The sequence below is a fragment of the Meriones unguiculatus genome, chromosome 1, assembly GCF_030254825.1.
Source record: "Meriones unguiculatus strain TT.TT164.6M chromosome 1, Bangor_MerUng_6.1, whole genome shotgun sequence".
NCBI lineage: Eukaryota > Metazoa > Chordata > Mammalia > Rodentia > Muridae > Meriones > Meriones unguiculatus.
In genome coordinates, this window is record NC_083349.1 from 144,223,005 (window position 1) to 144,240,359 (window position 17,355).

At 48.5% G+C, this 17,355-nt stretch overlaps 1 protein-coding gene across 1 annotated transcript in view; it reads left to right on the forward strand.

Moving 5' to 3' along the window:
• The window catches only part of Zc3h4 (zinc finger CCCH-type containing 4), a 35,366-nt gene that overhangs the window by 5,510 nt on the left and 12,501 nt on the right, over positions 1 to 17,355 (forward strand). The window contains exons 3-9 of the mRNA XM_021657668.2: positions 9,611 to 9,830; positions 10,103 to 10,213; positions 13,129 to 13,351; positions 14,312 to 14,463; positions 14,873 to 14,969; positions 15,050 to 15,189; positions 16,287 to 16,394. Of these exons, the coding sequence (XP_021513343.1) occupies positions 9,611 to 9,830; positions 10,103 to 10,213; positions 13,129 to 13,351; positions 14,312 to 14,463; positions 14,873 to 14,969; positions 15,050 to 15,189; positions 16,287 to 16,394 (1,051 nt within the window). The remainder of the gene's footprint in view (positions 1 to 9,610; positions 9,831 to 10,102; positions 10,214 to 13,128; positions 13,352 to 14,311; positions 14,464 to 14,872; positions 14,970 to 15,049; positions 15,190 to 16,286; positions 16,395 to 17,355) is intronic.

A 17,355-nucleotide genomic window follows, 5' to 3' on the forward strand; every position in this document is an offset into this window, starting at 1 on the left:
GTCCTGCTGTCTTGAGCCAATGCTGGCTGTACCCGCATGCATTTGCTTTTGCAATTAGAATGGAATGAGTCATATAGTTCCAGCTGAGGTTGGCCCCCTGAGAACCAGGAAGCTCCGGATCCAAAGCCAACCTCCACACTTATCCCCCGCTCTTTGCTCCGCCTCAGCCGGCCCTTCCTGGCTAGAAGCTCAGAGGGCCAGGCCTGCTTGACTCTAGGTTCTGTTACCCCTTGTAATTTGGCTGAGTCCCTGAGGGTCATGTTTTTTCAGCAGCTAGGCTTGTCCTGCCTTTTACTTGGAACAGAAATGTTTCATTGTTCTGTTTTGTTTTTGGTACTGGGGGAGGAACCCAAGGCCCCGTGCCTGCTGGATGGCTACTCTACTACAGAGCTGCATCCTCAGCCCTTGCTTGTCTTTGTTTTGTTTGTGAAACAAGATCTCACCATTTAGTCTATACTGGCTGCCAACTCCTAAGTGATGCTCTTCCTTTCCTTAAGACTCGATTGCTACAATCATAGATACAGCCACCATGCCTGAGTAGCCCTAGTATCTGCTGATTTGGCTGGCTTTATAAGAGAGGGCCTCACACAGTAGCCCTGGCTGGCACAGAACATTGGGAGCTCACCAGGCTGAGCCCAGTGTATGGTTGTCTTCCTGCCTCTGCCTTCAAAGTGCTGGGATTACAGGTGCCATTGTGCTCTTTGGCTTTTTGAGGCTGGCTCTCAGTTTGTAGCACAACTGTATCTTTATAAGTGGAAAGGTCAAAGGTAACCCTCAGGCCCTGCTGCAGGCTTCCCACACTAGCTCCTTAACTTTAGCCTTTCCCAGGAAATCAACAAAAAGATTAAGTCACAAGAAGTGCTGGAGGCTATATATGACAGATGCTGTCTTCACCCGCTGTGCTGTCCTGAGTCTGCTACAGTACTCTTCTCCCTTCCGCCCTCTCTTTAACATTTTTATTTTAAAATGTGTGTGTATTAGCGTGTGTACAATAGTGCAGCTGTCCCCAGAGGCCAGAGATAGAAGAGTCCCTGGAACTGAAGTTAAAACCCCGGGGCCTGGAAACTACTCCACTCTTCTAAAAGAGTATTTAATACTCTTAACCACTAAGCCATCTCTTCAGTCTCTTTGAGATGGGGTCTCATTCTATAGTCCAGGCTGGCCTTAAACTTTAAGCAGTCCTTCTGCCTCAGCCTCCCAAATAGTGTGGTAAAGTACTTTTTTATTGTTTTGACCCGGGTTCTCAACTAGATATATATGGCTGGCCTCAAAGTCACAGAGCTCTGCTTACCTCTGCCTCCTAAGGTTGAGATTAAAGGGAAGTGCCGCCATACCCACCTGGTACAGTACTTTTCATAGTGTAGGACATGCTCATTGGTGGGCTAGGAAGTCCTTTTATTGATAGGTCTCCATATTAGATGGAGATCAGAAGAGGGTAGAAAATGTAGGTAAAGAAAACTGTCTTTGTATTTAACATAAAATGTAAAGGAGGTCCAGGCCAAAGATGGAAGGTTTGAGCCTGTCAGTGATGAGGTATACAGACCCAGCTTCCCAGGAGGCTCAGGCAGGCTCATTGGCAGCTGGGTAACTTTAAGACTGTTGAGATAGAAATAGAAAAGGGTACAGACTGGTATGTGTGCATCAGTGGGGTTTGGCTTGCCTGGCACGTAAAAAGCCCTGGGTTCCAGTCTCAGCCTCAGTACTGCAAAAGAGAAAAATTTGAAAGCTGCTCATCTCTTACAGGACTCTGCAGACCATTGCCTTATTTTATTCTCAGTAGCAAATAACAAAACTGAGAAATTGAGACAGGGCCCATGTGGCCTTCAGAAAACTGACAGTGTACACTCTGGGCCCTTAGCTAGGCGTGCTGGCCTTTGTACACAGTGGCCGTAGTCAGCATGCTTATGTGGGAGCAGGTGGGAGTGTAGATGTCCCACTAGAGTTGGTCCTGCAGAGGTGCGCAACAGTGCCAGCCACCCAGTCTTCAGAGGTTCTGCCATCCTTGTGTTCTGAGCTTGTAGAGACCCAGGCCCAAGCTGTTCAGCTGCGAAGTAGATGGATGGATTTTTCCTTTTTGAGGTGCTGGGACTGAACCAAAGGAGTGGAGCGTTCCCGAAAAGGGCTGTACCACTGAGCTACATCCCAGTCCTCTTGGGTGGGGTTTTCATGCATGAGAAGTAACCAAACTCAGGACAGTGGCAGCACATGCCTTTAATCCCAGTACTGGGGAGGCAGAGGCCTCTCTGTGAGTTTAAGGCTAGCCTGATCTACAGAGTGAGTTCTAGGGCAGCCAGGGTTACACAGATACCCTGTCTGACTCCCCCCAAAAAAACAAAACAAAAACCAGGCAACAGAAAAAGCCCTAACTCACGTGGTTAGGGGTGCTTGCTGCGTGTCCAGAGGGTCTGAGTTTGGTTTCTAGCACTCACATCTGGTATCTTTACAGCCTCCTGTGACTGGGGAATCTGCCTCCTTCTGGCCTCCAGTGGCCACACAGACATGCACAGATGTACACAGGCATATGTATATACACACAAAAATCTTTTTACAAAAAAGGTCAAACAAAGGCAAGGAATATAGAATATAGTGCTTTTCCACCAAGTACATGGTTCAGTCTATTGGGTGGCAGTATTGATTCCCCTAAAGTGATAAGGCGAGTCTTTGTTCAAATTAATTAGACAGTTCTCTTCTGAGGAATAGAAAAGAGGAGGCTTGGAGCTGATAAACGCGCCATCAAAACGGTTATCTAATAGAAGAGCCCTGTGTCTGAGGGGCCTCTTCCTCTGGGCTGTGTGCCCACTTGGGGGAGTCAGACAACAGCTACTCCCACAAGGGAAATGGCAACTTTGTGTTGATCGGTGCTTCTGCATAAGTGATTTGTGCGTGAATGAACTGCAATGTCTGGGGGGCTGCAGCTTGTGAATACAGGTGTCTGTTTCCTTAGGGGACTTTGGAATTTTATTTTTGGGGAGGGAGTTTGCATTGCTTACTTATTAGCCCCTTCTCTACTCCAAGACAATGTCTTACTCTACCAATCTGCCTTCCTGATCTGATGGAGGGCTCATTTTCACCTTTACCTGGGTTCTGACAGCTTGTATCATCCCGAGGCAAGAACCTTTACCTGCTAAACCATCTCACTGGCCCTCCTGTCTTGTTGGGACATTTCTTGAAATACTGTCATTCATCCATTTCATATACATGTTGCTTATTTTGCCTATTTAATAAAGTGTTCCTGTACAGGTGATTTCTAGTTATCTTAAGGCTAGAGATTAAGAGCTGGGCTTTGGGGTCAGAGTTCTGGTTTCCATTTCCAATTCTGCTTCTTGCTGTGACCCTATCAGCAGAACCCCCTATTCCCATTTCTTAGCCTCAATTTATATTTGTCTGTAAAATGGGGGTGGTGATGAGACATGAGGTCAGCATGGAGTTGTAGTTGGTAGTCGAGAGCAATGCAGACTGCCTTCTGACTGTACAGGACCGTGACGACAGGTAGGACGGTTGTCTCCCACCCCTAGCCTACCATCAGCTTTGCTTCTTTCCATTTGTTTTTGACTTGTTTGTGTGTGTGTGTGTGTGTGTGTGTGTGTGTGCGTGCATCCTTTTTTTTTTTAAAGTTAAGAGTCTTGCTATAGTCTAGGCTGGCTTTACAGTCCTCCTGCCTCTGAAGTACTGAGATTATAAGCATGAGCTCTCACACTTGGCTTGAGTCTTATACGAATTAAATATTTTTGGGTGGTGGCGGCACACACCTTTAGTCTCAGCACATGGGAGGCAGAGGCAGGTAGATCTCTGTGAGTTTAAGGCTAGCCTGGTCTACAGAGTGAATTCTAGGACAGCCAGGGCTCTACAGAGAAACCTTATCTCAACAAACAAAATAAATATCTAAAGATTTTATTTTTTGAGTGTTTTGCCTGAATGTATGTGCCATGGGAGTGTCTGATGCTCAAGAGGCCAAAGGCAGCCAGTGGGTCCTTTGGAAAGTTCTGCTCCGCCATGTGGGAATAAGATAGTGAGTGCCCTACCTAATGACCTGTCTCTCCAGCCCAGAGGTGGAGTTTGCCAAAAGATATTTTAATACAGATTGTGTACATAAGGAGTAAGAGAAAGAGGACACTTGAGGGAAAGACACACCTGAGAATGTAGCTGTGAGCTTTGTTAAGGATTTTATTTATTTACTTGGTTGTTTTGAGAAAGGGTCTTTGTAGTCCTGACTGTCCTGGAATTCACAGAAATATGCTTGCATCTACATCGTGAGTGCTGGGATTAAAGGCATGGGCAACCACCGCTCAGCTAGGATTTTTTTTTTCTTTAAATATAAACTGAAACTCTCCATTATTCTTAGCAAAATTAGCAATTGGTTATTAAGTGCGTGATATACCCAGTCCTGGTTCAGATTGCTTGGATGTCCGTGTGCAGCATGCTGTAGGTGGTTCAGATCATGCACCGGTGCCAGCTGGTCTTTTTTTTCCCTGTGGTCAATTGGTGTGTGCCGGGGTTCAGCTGGTTGTCACAAGGCTGGCATGTTACCATGGATATGGCATGACATCACAGAGCAGGTTATGACTGCCTGCAAGTGCTAAGGGGAGGGCAACAGAGCCCACTTGCTCTTGGTTTCTGGTTGATGAACTGGGTAGTAAGGACACTGACAAACATGTGTGAGATTCAGAGGCAAAGCCCTCAGTGCTGTCCCCCTTGGCTGCTGTACCACTTCCTAGATCAAGGGAAGGTGGTGGGTCGGGGAGGGAGGCTTCTTTAGGTGTAAGCCCAGGCCAATTTTCTAAAGGAGAAGCTTGTGCCTAGGTTTCTAGTGACTGAGCTGTTCTACAGGGCCAGACCAGGATTCTTGACTCCTGCACTTAGGCTGGTTGGAAGAGGCAGCACCTCATAATTTTTGTGATTTTTTTATCCCCAGAGCCTACCCAGGCAATTTGTTGAGAGTTTGGTCAGTTAATGATCATAACCCTGACCTTCACATTAACCTAGCAGCCTCATGAGCTCCAGGTAATAGCCACTGTTGCATGAGTCTCCACTTCTGTTTTGTGGTGTGGTTCTCCTTCAGCCCCCTAAACCAGAGCCATAAGCTTCTGGCTGCTTTCGAGTTGGCCCAACACTCTTTATAGAGTTGCTGAGAGCCACAAGCTTTCTTCTCCTGTGGGGTCTTTGTCTTTTCTTCCAAGCTTGATTAGTCCAACTGTCCCTCTGTCAGATCTGCCTGTCTTTTTATCTTGCTCAGCCATGCTGAGGCTGTGTGGTCCCTTGTAGATTAGTTGAGGAAATGGAGACAGTTGTGTCAGCAGATTGGTTGAGAGAATGAAATGTGTATTTGTTGGCGAGTCGTCAGTAGTGTCTCTCAAGAAGAACTGGCTGTCGCTTCTGCCCATGCCTCTGCCCCGGGTCACATGCCAGCTGTTGTGTGTGCTGGCACTACTGCACTACCTTGTTCTTTGGGTCTGGTTTTTGAGATGGTCTCATATAGGCCAGGCCAGCCTCAAAGTTGCTTTGTAGCTAAGGATGACTTAGAGGATGACCTCTTGGTCAGGACCTGATCCTCCTGCCTCCACCTCCCAAGTGCTCAGATTGTGCGCATGCACTGCCTTATCTGGTGGACCAGCTCCTCCTTGCACAAGTATAGCTTTCCACTATGTTGCTTACTGTAGCTTGGGCAAGGCTTTGTCTGCTGTGTATCATTTAACCTTCCCACCCTAGAAATCCGCATAAGGCTCTCTATCTCATTGTCCAGAGGAGAGCCTATCCTAGGGAAGAGGCAGAGCTAGTTGTGTGTCGCTTGGTCTGTAGGAAGAAGCATATTGTCCCATTACTGAGCCTGCTTGGGAACACTAGATCTCTTCACTGAGTAGTTTGGCCAAGCCCATGCTATATGAGCCCTGTAAGCTAAAGGCCCTGGGAGGGTTGGCCCAAGAGATGTTACTTAGATTGGGCATCCACATGTTCTTTGACCAGAGAGGAACTGCAGTCAGCCCCCAAAATGGAAATGTGAACGCTTTAGAAGCTTTCTTGAGGAGGTTGGAGGGAGTCTTGCAGGAGGCTAGGTGCTGTCCTCTTCCCATTTCTGTCTGCTGGCCAGCCAGTCTCCCAGGATGGCTGATTCTTGTCTCTAGGAGTCCTGGTAGTGGCTCTGGCTGCAAGCAGGCGGGTGAACTGCTAGTTGAGGTCTCTGCAGCCCAGCTGCAATGTTTTCCCCAGGAGCACCTGTCTCAGGAGGGTTTGGCAGGTCTAGATTGAAACGATTAGTGCAATGGGGCTTCCCCCACTTTTCTTGGGGGATTATGTCACAGTCTATTAAGCTCCCTCAGTGTTTAATCCCACTGACATGGCTTTTTCTGGCAGCCTGTTAAAGTGCCATTTTGTAAACCTCCCAGCTGTTTTCTGTCCATGGCCTTTGGGATATCTGCCCTCTCCCAGTGGGCTTCCTTTCTTCTAGTGAATAGTCTGAAGGAAGCAGTCAGACCTCATACTCACACAGGCCTCTTAGCTGGGAAAGCGTCTGCAGCATGACCATGGCAGAGATTAGGCCCTGGGGCTAAGGTCAGGGCATAGCTGGTGTCTGCAGATGGAGTGACCACTACTCGTGTCACCTAAGTCACAAGCAGTTTTTATTTATTTATTTATTTATTTTTTCGAGACAGTATCTTGCTCTGTAGCCCAGACTGGCCCTGAACTAGAGATCTTTCTGCCTCAGCCTCTCTAGTGGGTGGGGTTACAGGCATGGACTGTCATGCCTCGCTAGATTTCCAAGAAAATTCTAATTTTTTAGCATCTCCATTTCAGGGAAACAAAGTTCTAAGCATGTGTCAGCCCATTTTACAGTAACTTTTGCATGTAGCTCTCACTGAGCCCAGATCTATGCCTGGGCATGTTAGCAATACGGGTTGGGAGAAGTGCTGTTGGGTTGAAGTCTTTATAGGGTGGGGACACCTGGAAGAAGAACTCTATGATTCTTGGTGACAGTTCAGGTTCAGGGAGTTCTTGGACAATCTTGTCTCGTGTTGCCAACCTGTGACAAGTGGGACACTTTCATCACAGCCAGTTGTAGCATAGGGACAGGGTAGAGGCCTTAGCTGACCTTGGACTCTCCATAGGTGAGGGGCTATCCAAGACTGCCAGATGCACCGATTTTCATGTGGTTCTTGCTGTTTTCTTGCAAGGAAACTGTAGGAAAGGAGGTAGTCAGACACCGTGTGCCAAGTACCATTTGTGGCCTTTGTCCTTAGCTTCCCCCACATGAAATTCCAGTCTGCCTGACTCCAGTCCACCCCTAGGCTCTGTGTGCTCCTCCCTCTTTCTCTGAGGTGTGGACCTGCCATACCCACAGCATTCCCAAACCCTAGGTAGGTTTGCTCCCATCTCTGCAGGCAGGTACCATGTCCCTGAGTGATCACTTTTCCCTTTCGACAAAACCAGTTTTCCTAGTCAGGTGTTCCCGTTGCTACTGGTTCTGAGTTGCACCTGCAGGGTGCCTCACTTGATAGGAATGCTGCTCTGTGCCCTGACTCCTCCAGAGTCGCCGGTCTTGTGCAGGTGGGGTCCCATAGCTTAGCTGCGTACGTGGGAAGCCTCCGAGGTTCACAGGCCTCCTTTCCCCACTGTGGTTGTTAGGAGCCTTATGCCCTGCTATGTGAGTGCTGTCCTTGACCTCCACTTTGTCTGTCTTTGGGGGCCAAGCCTCTTGGGTGTTGAGCCAGGCCTGGCTCCTTTGAATTGGCTCAAGATTAATTAGAGAAGCGCCTCTTGAGAAAGGGCTGTGGACGGCTGGGGAAAGAAGGGCTGTTGTTTCCCTTAGAGCCCTTCAAGACCTTCAGGGCTTCTAAGTGGTGGTTTCCTCCTTCCACAAAGCCTCTTTAGAGGGCTGTCCTCTCTTCCTTTTTTCCATTAGCCTTTGGGTGGTGGGTCTATTACCTTTTTTTTTTTTAATGATTCTTTTGGTGTGAGATGGACTCTAGAGTGTGTGTGTGCTAGACAAGTAGCCCAGGCTGATCTTCAGCCTGCAGTCCTCCAGGTTCAGTTTGAATTCCCTTACTCATGCTACTGTTCTCACAATCTCTTTTTGTCCCTTAAGTTGAGGTGTAAGAGACTTGATGCCCACTCACAGATCTTTCTGCTGTCATTGTTAGGAACATAGGGAGCTGTAAAATATTTGTGTGTGTGTTTTGTTGTTTTCTTTTTGAGACAGGGTCTCTGAAGCTCTCTGGCTGTCTTAGAACTCACTGTGCAGACCAGGCTAGCCTGGACTGTTGAGAGATCCTCCTGTCTCTACCTCCTGAGTTCTGGGAGTAAAGGCATGCACTACCAGGCAGGACTGGGAGCTTTTAAAAAAACAGCCCTCCTCCCAACACCCAGGGTCTCACTATACTTTTGCTGGCCTGCTACCATGTGTCCTGGCATGTGACCGGCGAGCCTCTGCCACTATGCCTAGCTAAATTTAAAAGTTTTGTTTTTTGGGTTTTTTTTTTTTTCACTCTACCAACTTCTGCACTTAGCAACCTCGGTGTCTGTGGGTTTGGCTTGAATACTGAACTCTTTTCCCATGTGCTGCTTTCTTGATCTTCCTCTGACTCCAGCCATAGATTTTACCTGTCCCCAACCCCCACCTGTTCATAGCTATGGAGACCTGTTGGGTTGTCTATAGCTCATTAGGTTAAGAGAGTGGTTTCGAGTGACATGGGGAATTGAAAGAGTCAGGGAAATTGCATGAGAGGAGTGAGAAGGGGTACCTAGAGGCAAGGTGAGGGATCAACTGGGAGAGGGAATGGGGGCAGCTAAGGGAGGACTCAACAGGGCTGGGGTCTGGCTCTACCCGCTTGGTCTTTAATAGAATACAAGTGTGGTTTGCTGTTTACTTCTATAAACTGGAGTGTGCCAGTTGGGGTTCCCTCCTGATAAACGTCTGTGGTCCAGTAGGTGTTAGTAATGCTGTAAAGAAGAGCTTTGTGGGAGCCAGGCTGCTCAGAGCCTGTGGTAGCACCCAGGAAAACACTCCGCTCTGTGGCCACAAGACCTGTTGCTTTTCTGTTGAGAACCTTAGGCTTTGGAATGGTGGAGTAACTTGAAGTAGGTTTGTCAATGTGAGCACAGCACCTTTTTATTACTTATTTTTAATTTTTGTTGTTGTTGTTTTTCTGTTTTGTTTTGGATTTTTGAGACAGGGTCTTACTATGTGTCCTTGGCTGGCCTGGGACTCCTTTTTTCACCAGGCTGGCCTCAAACTCAGAAATCCTCCTGTTTCTGCCTCCCTAGTGCTTAGATTAAAGTGTATGGTACCATGCCTGGCTTAGCCTGGCTTTTTATTTATCTTTTCAGGGCTGGGACTGGGGCCCCAAGGCCTCTTGTATGCTAGGCAAGCACCCTACCACTGCACTATACCTCTTGCTATGGATGGTAACCCCTTTACCTCTTGTGACCCAGTTAAACTCACAGGCCACAGTCTCTTTTGGAGAGGGTGAGAATTGGCCCTGCATCCTCCTGGGCCTTTCTAGCCACTAGAGCTGTTAGCTGCCTCATTCATACTCTCCGCTGCTTTTTACCAACCCAGAGTCTTCAAAAGGCTCACTGCAGTCCCCGGTTCACAGTAGTTTGGGGGCTTGGTTTGCAGGGAAGATGGTGAGTTGGAAGAAGGTGAACTGGAAGACGATGGGGCTGAGGAGACCCAAGATGTCCCTGGGGGGCAAGAAAGGAGTCGGAAAGAAAAGGGGGAGAAGCACCACAGCGACTCAGAGGAGGAAAAGTCTCACAGGAGACTAAAACGGAAGCGGAAGAAGGAACGGGAGAAGGAGAAGAGGAGGTCGAAGAAAAGGCGGAAATCCAAACATAAAGTAGGTCCCAGAGGGTTCCCCACACCTCTGCTGGCTCTCGGCCTCTCTGCAGGCCCAGCAGACACAACCTTTTCTAGCATCCAAGGCCTGGGGACAGTTTATAATGATCTGGAGCTTATGCTCTGTTGCCATTGAGTGCCTCCAGGGGAGGAGTTTTAAGGCTAAACACAGTCCTTCCAGGCACATTCCAGCATAGTTTGTCCTGGGGCAGACTGGGTCAAGGTAGCCCGCCAGCAGCGGATTCACTTATAGTGTGGCCTTTATTGTTGCAGCGACATGCTTCCTCCAGTGATGACTTTTCGGACTTCTCAGATGACTCAGATTTCAGCCCTAGTGAGAAGGGCCACCGCAAGTACCGGGACTATAGCCCCCCATATGCACCGGTGAGTGACACTGTGTTTCATGTATTCTGGTATGGGGCAGGTGGATGGTATCCCAGAGACAGTGGGTGTTATTTTCATCCCTGTTTCATGGCTGAGGAGACAGTTGGCATGCCTACGTTTGAGCCAGGGTGATGACTTTCTCTACAAGGCCTGCGTCTCAGCCTGCTTAGTGTCAAGTCCCCCCATGGCTTGGCAGGGCTCAGTATATCTAACTCGCCAGGTCACAGCCGACTGCTCTCAACTGTTCATAAGTGACCTTTTGTGGGAAATTGGCAAGAGAATGAAGTGGCCGGTAGAGTAAATTATCTCCAGGACTGCACAGTTAGAAGTTAAATACCCCATTACAACTCTGAACTTAACCATAAATGTGTGTGTATGCTTTCTCTCTCAGAGAAACTTAGAAGAAAAAATCAAACGTGGACTGGGGATGTAGCTCAGCGGTGTTTGCCTCTGTGTTCCACAGTTGTGGGCTTCATCCTAGTACCACTGCCAGTGAATACTAATAAACAATAGAAAATAAAAACAACCAGGGAGCAATGGCACAAACTAGTAATCCTAGGAAAGCTGAGGCAGAAAGATAAGAGTTTGAGCCAGAAGCTAGAGAAATGACTCAGCAGTTAAATTTTTTCAGAAGACCCGGGAGAGACATGGTGGCTACAGCTGTGTGTACCTCTAGTTCTGGCAGTTCTGGCCTCAGTTAGCATTTCATGCAGATGGTACACAGATACACAGGCATCAAAACTTCCATACATGTAAAAATAAATAATAGCGAGGTGTGATGGCACATAATTTGCTCCCAGCCCTCAGGAGGCAGAGGCAGGCCAGCCTGAACTACAAATTGAGAGACAGCCAGGGCTCTGTTACACAGAGAAACCCTGTGTGGAAAAACCAGTGAAATAGCAATTAAAAAAAAAAGAAAAGAAAAGTATGTTATTATTTATTTTAAATTAATGTTAAATTTATTTAACATTAAATTAAGTGTTTTTCTGTTTTTTTTTTTTTTTTTTTCTGTTTGTGTACCAGGTACATGCCTGGTACCTATAGAGGCAAGAAAGGGTGTCAGATCCTCTGAACTAGAGTTACAGACAGTTAATGAGCCTCTATGTAGGGACTAGTAACCAAAGTCAAGTTCTCTAGCAGAGCGGCCAGAACTGTTAGGGCTTCTCTCAAACGCCTTGATGACACCTCTCACAAGTCTTTTCTTGTGAGAGCATCATGCACCATAGCAGATGGTAGAGGTTCTGCTACAGCCATCGAGACTGATTACTCCGGAAGAGTATCTTCTCCATCCCAGGGCAAGGTTTGATTGCATCTTGGAGCTTGCATCTTTCTGCAGTGAGCATGACTTTCCTTTTTTAGTTGCCCATCACTGAAATGTTACACAAGTATGCCACAGTGTTACAGCTCATGAGTGGATGTGGACACATTAGTATCCATTTGTACTCTTGGATTAGCTTTCTGTAGCTTCTTGGCCTTTGTTACAGTGTTTTTTACTGCTTTAAAACCCATGTTCCTCAGCACTGTCACCAAGGCCATCGGATTGTATATTTTATAGCATAATGGGGACTGCCTAGCTTTTTCTTATTAAAATACTGATTGGGTTTTTGTTTTGTTTTTCATTTTGAGATCAGATTTTACCCAGCACAACCTTGAACTCCTGAGCTCAAGCAGGTTTTCTGCTTGAGCCTCCCATGTGGATGGAACTTTAAACATGAGTCATTACACTTTGCCTTAATAATCTGTGTTTAAAGCTGACGTTATGGTACAAGCCAGGATGGAACTCCCATCGCTAGGGAGGCAGAGGCAGTAGATTTCTGAGTTCAGGCCTGCCTGGTCTACAGAGTGAGTTCTAGGATAGCCAGGCCTACACAGAGAAACCCCATCTTGCTCCCCCCCTACCCCCCGAAAAAAAAAAAAAACTTCCAGGCTGGACTGCATAAGAGCCTGTCTCAGCAACAGTACAGTGAAGTATTTTCATTGTTTACTTCTTGTCATTGTCTAAGTGTGCCACACTGAGTCTATTTGTTTACCTCTTGAAAGGCTTCTTGGGAGGTGTGTTTGGAAATAGCAGTCTGCTAGGACCACCGAGCAGGCTGTTCTTTGAAATCCAAGGCCCCAGGGAAAAGCTTAGACAAGGAAACTCCTCCCCCTTCCTCCAGGCTCTTCCCCAAGTGTGCTCACTCTGCATCCTTGACCTTAGTTCTCCAGGGACTGTGGGCTCATGTTTCTCCTTTCCATCCAAACCTTGGCCCATTTATTTATTTTTTATTTTTTTAAAAATATTATTTATGCAATGTTCTGTCTGCATGTACATCTGCAGGGCAGAAGAGGGCACCGGATCTCATTATAGATGGTTGTGAGCCACCATGTGGTTGCTGGGACTTGAACTCAGGATCTCAGGAAGAGCAGACAATGCTCTTAACCTCTGAGCCATCTCTCCAGCCCCAAATTTTTATTGTTTCCTTGCTTTAAATATTTGTAGGTTTTCTTATGTGAGTGTGTGTGTGTGTGTGTGTGTGTGTGTGCTTGTGTGAGTTTATGTGTACCGGGTGTACACAGGAGCCTGTGGAGGCCGGAAGCTAGCAGCAGATCCTCAGGAACTAATGCTATAGACAGTTGTGAGCTGCTGTGTAGGAACTGGGAATTGAACTCAGGTCCTCTGGAAGAGCAGCCAGTGCTCTTGACCTCTGAGCCATCTCTCCAGCTCTGGCCCATTTCTTAAAGACAGACATATGGACCCACTGCTCTCTCCAGCCTATCAGGGTAAACAGGTCTACAGAGAGGCTAAGAACCAGTGGTAAACCAGGGGCAGTAGAGACACCCAGATAAATGCATAGGTTCTGAGAATTGAGCTGACCTTTGCAGTCCTGATAGGCTATGGCAGTGGCTCATCCTCTCTCCTCTCTGCCGAACAGCCCCACCAGCAATACTCCTCATCACACAACACACCCTTGCCCAAGAAATCCTACTCCAAGATGGATAGCAAGGGCTACAGCATGTATGAGGACTATGAGAACGAGCAGTATGGGGAGTACGAGGGGGATGAAGAGGAAGACATGGGCAAGGAGGACTATGACGACTTCACCAAAGAGCTGAACCAGTACCGACGTGCCAAGGAGGGCAGCAGCCGGGGCCGAGGTGAGCCCTTCCCGCCCCTCCCTTCCCAGTACTTCTCAACAGGCCAGTGGCTGTTGAGAATGGAGATTTATAGCCAGCCTCATATCCAAAAGAGCTGGGTTGTCACTCACAAATGGCCGAAGTATACAGAAGCTGTACATTCAGGGCATGAAGGACAGGGAAAACCTTGGGATAATAGGTGCAGAGCAGGACAACAAATTTCCCTCATCTGGGCCTGCGTGAGGACACCTGGAGGCCCAGCTCTGCCCACCTGCAGTCTTACACTGTCCACCAGCTGAGCAGGTGTCTACCCCTAAACTTTGGACCTCAGGGAGCTGGTGGACTTAGGGCCTGAGGCCCAAGAGAAGATGGGAGAGAGGATAACAGTCTTCTTGAGCTGGTTCCTCCCGGAAAGACAGCCAGCTGGAGGATGTCCTAACCCTTCCAGCTCAGGTTCTTAGACTTAGGATCAAGGTCACTGTTGGGCGTGGCTGTCAGCGTGTTTGCTCTTGACCTTTGGGGCAGACTGCTTTGTGGAGACCCCAAGCTGGCACTGCTCAGGGAATAGGTACAGCACTTGTTTAGTGTTCTGTCCTGTCAGCCTGTGCCAGAGTCTACAGTAGGCACCAAAACGGAGGTGGTCTTTTCCTCTCTGCTCTCCCTAAGTCTTTAAAGTCTGGTACGGATCTTCCACCTGGTACCAGGTACATGTCCCCAGCTTTGTAGCCACATAGGGCTGGTGGGTGCTGTCTTGGACAGGGTAGCTGTGAGTAGACAGGTAGTGGGTGGAGAGGAAAAGCTGTGTCCACAGTGATATGTGAGCTCCTTCCAGGGAACCAGAGGCACTGTGGTCTGTGTGGGCCAGCCTGGGAGGCTTCTTAAAGGAGAAGCCTTGCGTAGCACATAGGGAACGGGTTTCTCTGTTCCTTTCTGTTATGGTCTGTGCCCATGTGAGGCTCACTATCCCAATTACCTTCACAGGTAGCCGAGGACGAGGCAGGGGCTACAGGGGCCGTGGCAGCCGAGGAGGATCTCGAGGCCGCGGCATGGGCAGGGGCAGCAGAGGCCGAGGCCGAGGCTCCATGGGAGAGCACCCGGAAGATGAAGAGGACTTGTACGACGAGGAGCTAGAAGTAAGGTTTTCTGTAGTTACTGGGGACAGCATGTGATGGGCAAGCTCCCCGGGCTACAAGTACTCGGGGGTGGGCACTGTGACACTAAGGTAGGAGCACTTGTGGTTCCCTGAAAGAAAGGTTTGGGTGACAGGCACGTCCGTGTTTAAAAGGTTCCTTTTGGACATTTAAAAAACAAAACAATTTGGTGGCTGAAGCAGGAAAGGCACCAGATAGTAGTAGACTGCAAATCCCTGTCCTGAGGACTGTGCAGAACACACACCATTCTGTCCTTGCCTCCTAAGTCCATTGTGTGACCCACAGCTGTACCTTGTGCCCAGAGGCCCTGTGGGAAGGCTGCAAGGACAAAGTCGGTATTGTCACCAGGGTGACACTTTGACACTTGTGCCCTGTTCTTTCTCCCATGCAGTATGGAGAAGGCGAGGAGCCCATGGGAGATGACGATTATGACGAGTACTCCAAAGAACTGAGCCAGTACCGTCGGTCCAAGGACAGCCGGGCTCGAGGTGGGCAGCTCCGCAGGCCAGGCCTGGGCCACAGGATGCTGACCTCAGCCTTGGACCTTAACCCTTCTTCTCCTTCACAGGGTTGAGTCGAGGCCGAGGCCGGGGCTCCCGAGGAGGTCGAGGGAAGGGCATGGGCCGGGGCCGAGGTCGAGGCGGCAGAGGAGGGATGAGCAAGGGCGGCATGAATGAGGACGAAGACTACTACGATGACGACATGGGCGTGAGTACACTGCTGAGGTCTGACTGTGCTTGTTTGCTGGGTTTTTAATTCTCTTTATGTTCTGCCTGGATGCCTGGAACTGTGCACCAAGTGTGCGCCTAGTACCCACAGGGCCCAGACAAGGGCACTGGGTCCATTTCATTTTCTGTCCTTATTCCTTTTCTTTCTTTTTCTTTTGTCCTTTTTGAGACAAGGTTTCTCTGTGTAGCCTTCTGTCCTGGAGCTTGCTTTGTAGTCCAGGCTGGCCTTGAACTTTAGAGATCTGCTGAGAGCAGCCAGTTCCTAACCACTCTTAAAGTCAGCAGTCTTTCCACACCCTGTTATCTGATGCTTTGACCAAGGCAGCTTTGGAGATTTTTTTTTTTTTGTTTTTTGGGTTGGGGTTTCTCTGTGTAGCCTTGGCTCTCCTGGGTTTGTTTTGTAGACCAGGCTGGCTTCAAACTCACAGAGACCTGCCTGTCTCTGCCTCCTGATTGCTGAGATTAAAGGCATATGCAACTACACCTGGCTTTTTGCTTTGGAGATTTTTATTGTTATTATTATCATTCATTCATTCTTTCATTTGTTTTGTTTTGTTTTGTTTTTTTGAGGCAGAGTTTCACTGTGTAGCCCTGGCTGTCCTGGAACTTGCTGGCCTTAGACTCAGAGTGATCAGCTTATCTCCGCCTCCCAAATGCTGGGATTAAGGGGGTGGGCCACCACTCCCCTGGCTTGTTTTCTAATGAGCTGTCCTGTGAAGACTGATCCTGTCCCCTGTTCCCATCAGTCCCTTAACCCATGGGCTGATCAGTGGTTACCAGGTGGAGTGGGGGTGCCCTGTTGGTACAACCTCTGTTTAAAGCCACACTTCAGCAGTATCTGCAGCCATCTTACTGTGTTTCTAAAGTGGAAGCTTCTAGATGAAGTACCCCAATCAGTGTTCAGGAGAGTTTCCAGAAAATGCTTTTCTGCCCCCTGTGCAGCTGTCCCTGCACAGCTCAGGTGCCAAAGTTTTTCCCATCTGAGTACTGCATTGCATGTGGGGTAACAGGAGCTGGCTGCACCTGTCCTGTCCTGTTTTCTTCACAATTAATCTCTCTCTCCTTGGTTACTCACAGGATGGTGGTGGAAGCTACCGGCGAAGTGATCATGACAAACCCCACCAGCAATCTGACAAGAAAGGCAAAGTCATCTGCAAGTACTTCGTGGAGGGGCGATGTACTTGGGTAAGAGCAGCATCTAAGGACACGTGGCCCACATGGGCGGGCTGTCCGGTGCACACTGCTGGGGAGGGGGAGGATTGTGTGATGCCCTGCCCTTCTGGGCACCCCCTGGAGTCAGGAGACATCTGGGCAGCCTACAAGACTCAGCTCACTTCTTAGATGTAGTACTCAGAGCAAGACGATGTGTGGCTTGTTTGAGGCTTGGGAGTACTTTTTGGTGGAAATTTCCATCTAGCCTCTAGAGTCTGAGATGCGTCTACACAGCTCACTCTGTTCCAGTTAGACCAGTGAGCTTAAGGGTTGTCGGGGAGTTACGAAAGACTCCATACAAAATCAGCTTCGGACTGCAGAGTTGGCAAGACACAAGTATGGCCAAGTTACAGCTGGCTTGTGACTTTAATACAAAGGCAAGAGGCAGGTGGCACACAGGCCTGACGGCTGCTGCCTCCTTCTTTAATTCATTAGTTAGTTTGTTTGTTTGTTTGTTGAACAGGGTTTCTCTGCGTAGTTAGTCCTGGCTGTTCTGCCTCTCAAGGGTTGGGTTAAAGCACGTACGCCGCCCAGCCGATTGTCAGTCTTAACTCTGCTGGTTTCAACACACGTTTCTCCCTCAGAACAAGGAGTCTAAGTTGGGCTGTCAGTGAGTTAAAGGCTACTGCAGTGGTCGGTGGTTCCCTGGGGACCTAGACTTATGTTTTCTGCCACCTTAAACGTGAGACATTTGTCCTTGTGGTTGTACTTGGGTAATGACTGCTGTGCTTTTGAACCTTATCCCCATGGGCTAGGAGGGCACCAGGTGCTGGTGGTGCACACCTTTCATCCGGCCCTTGGCTCTCAGAGGGCTAGGGTCACGGAGTCTGAGGCCAGCCTGTGTGCACGCCACGCTCCACGCAGAGTGAGGTCTTGTCTCAAAATCTGTTTCAATTCAGGGTCATCCTGCCCAGAAGCTTTTACCTGGGTTTCA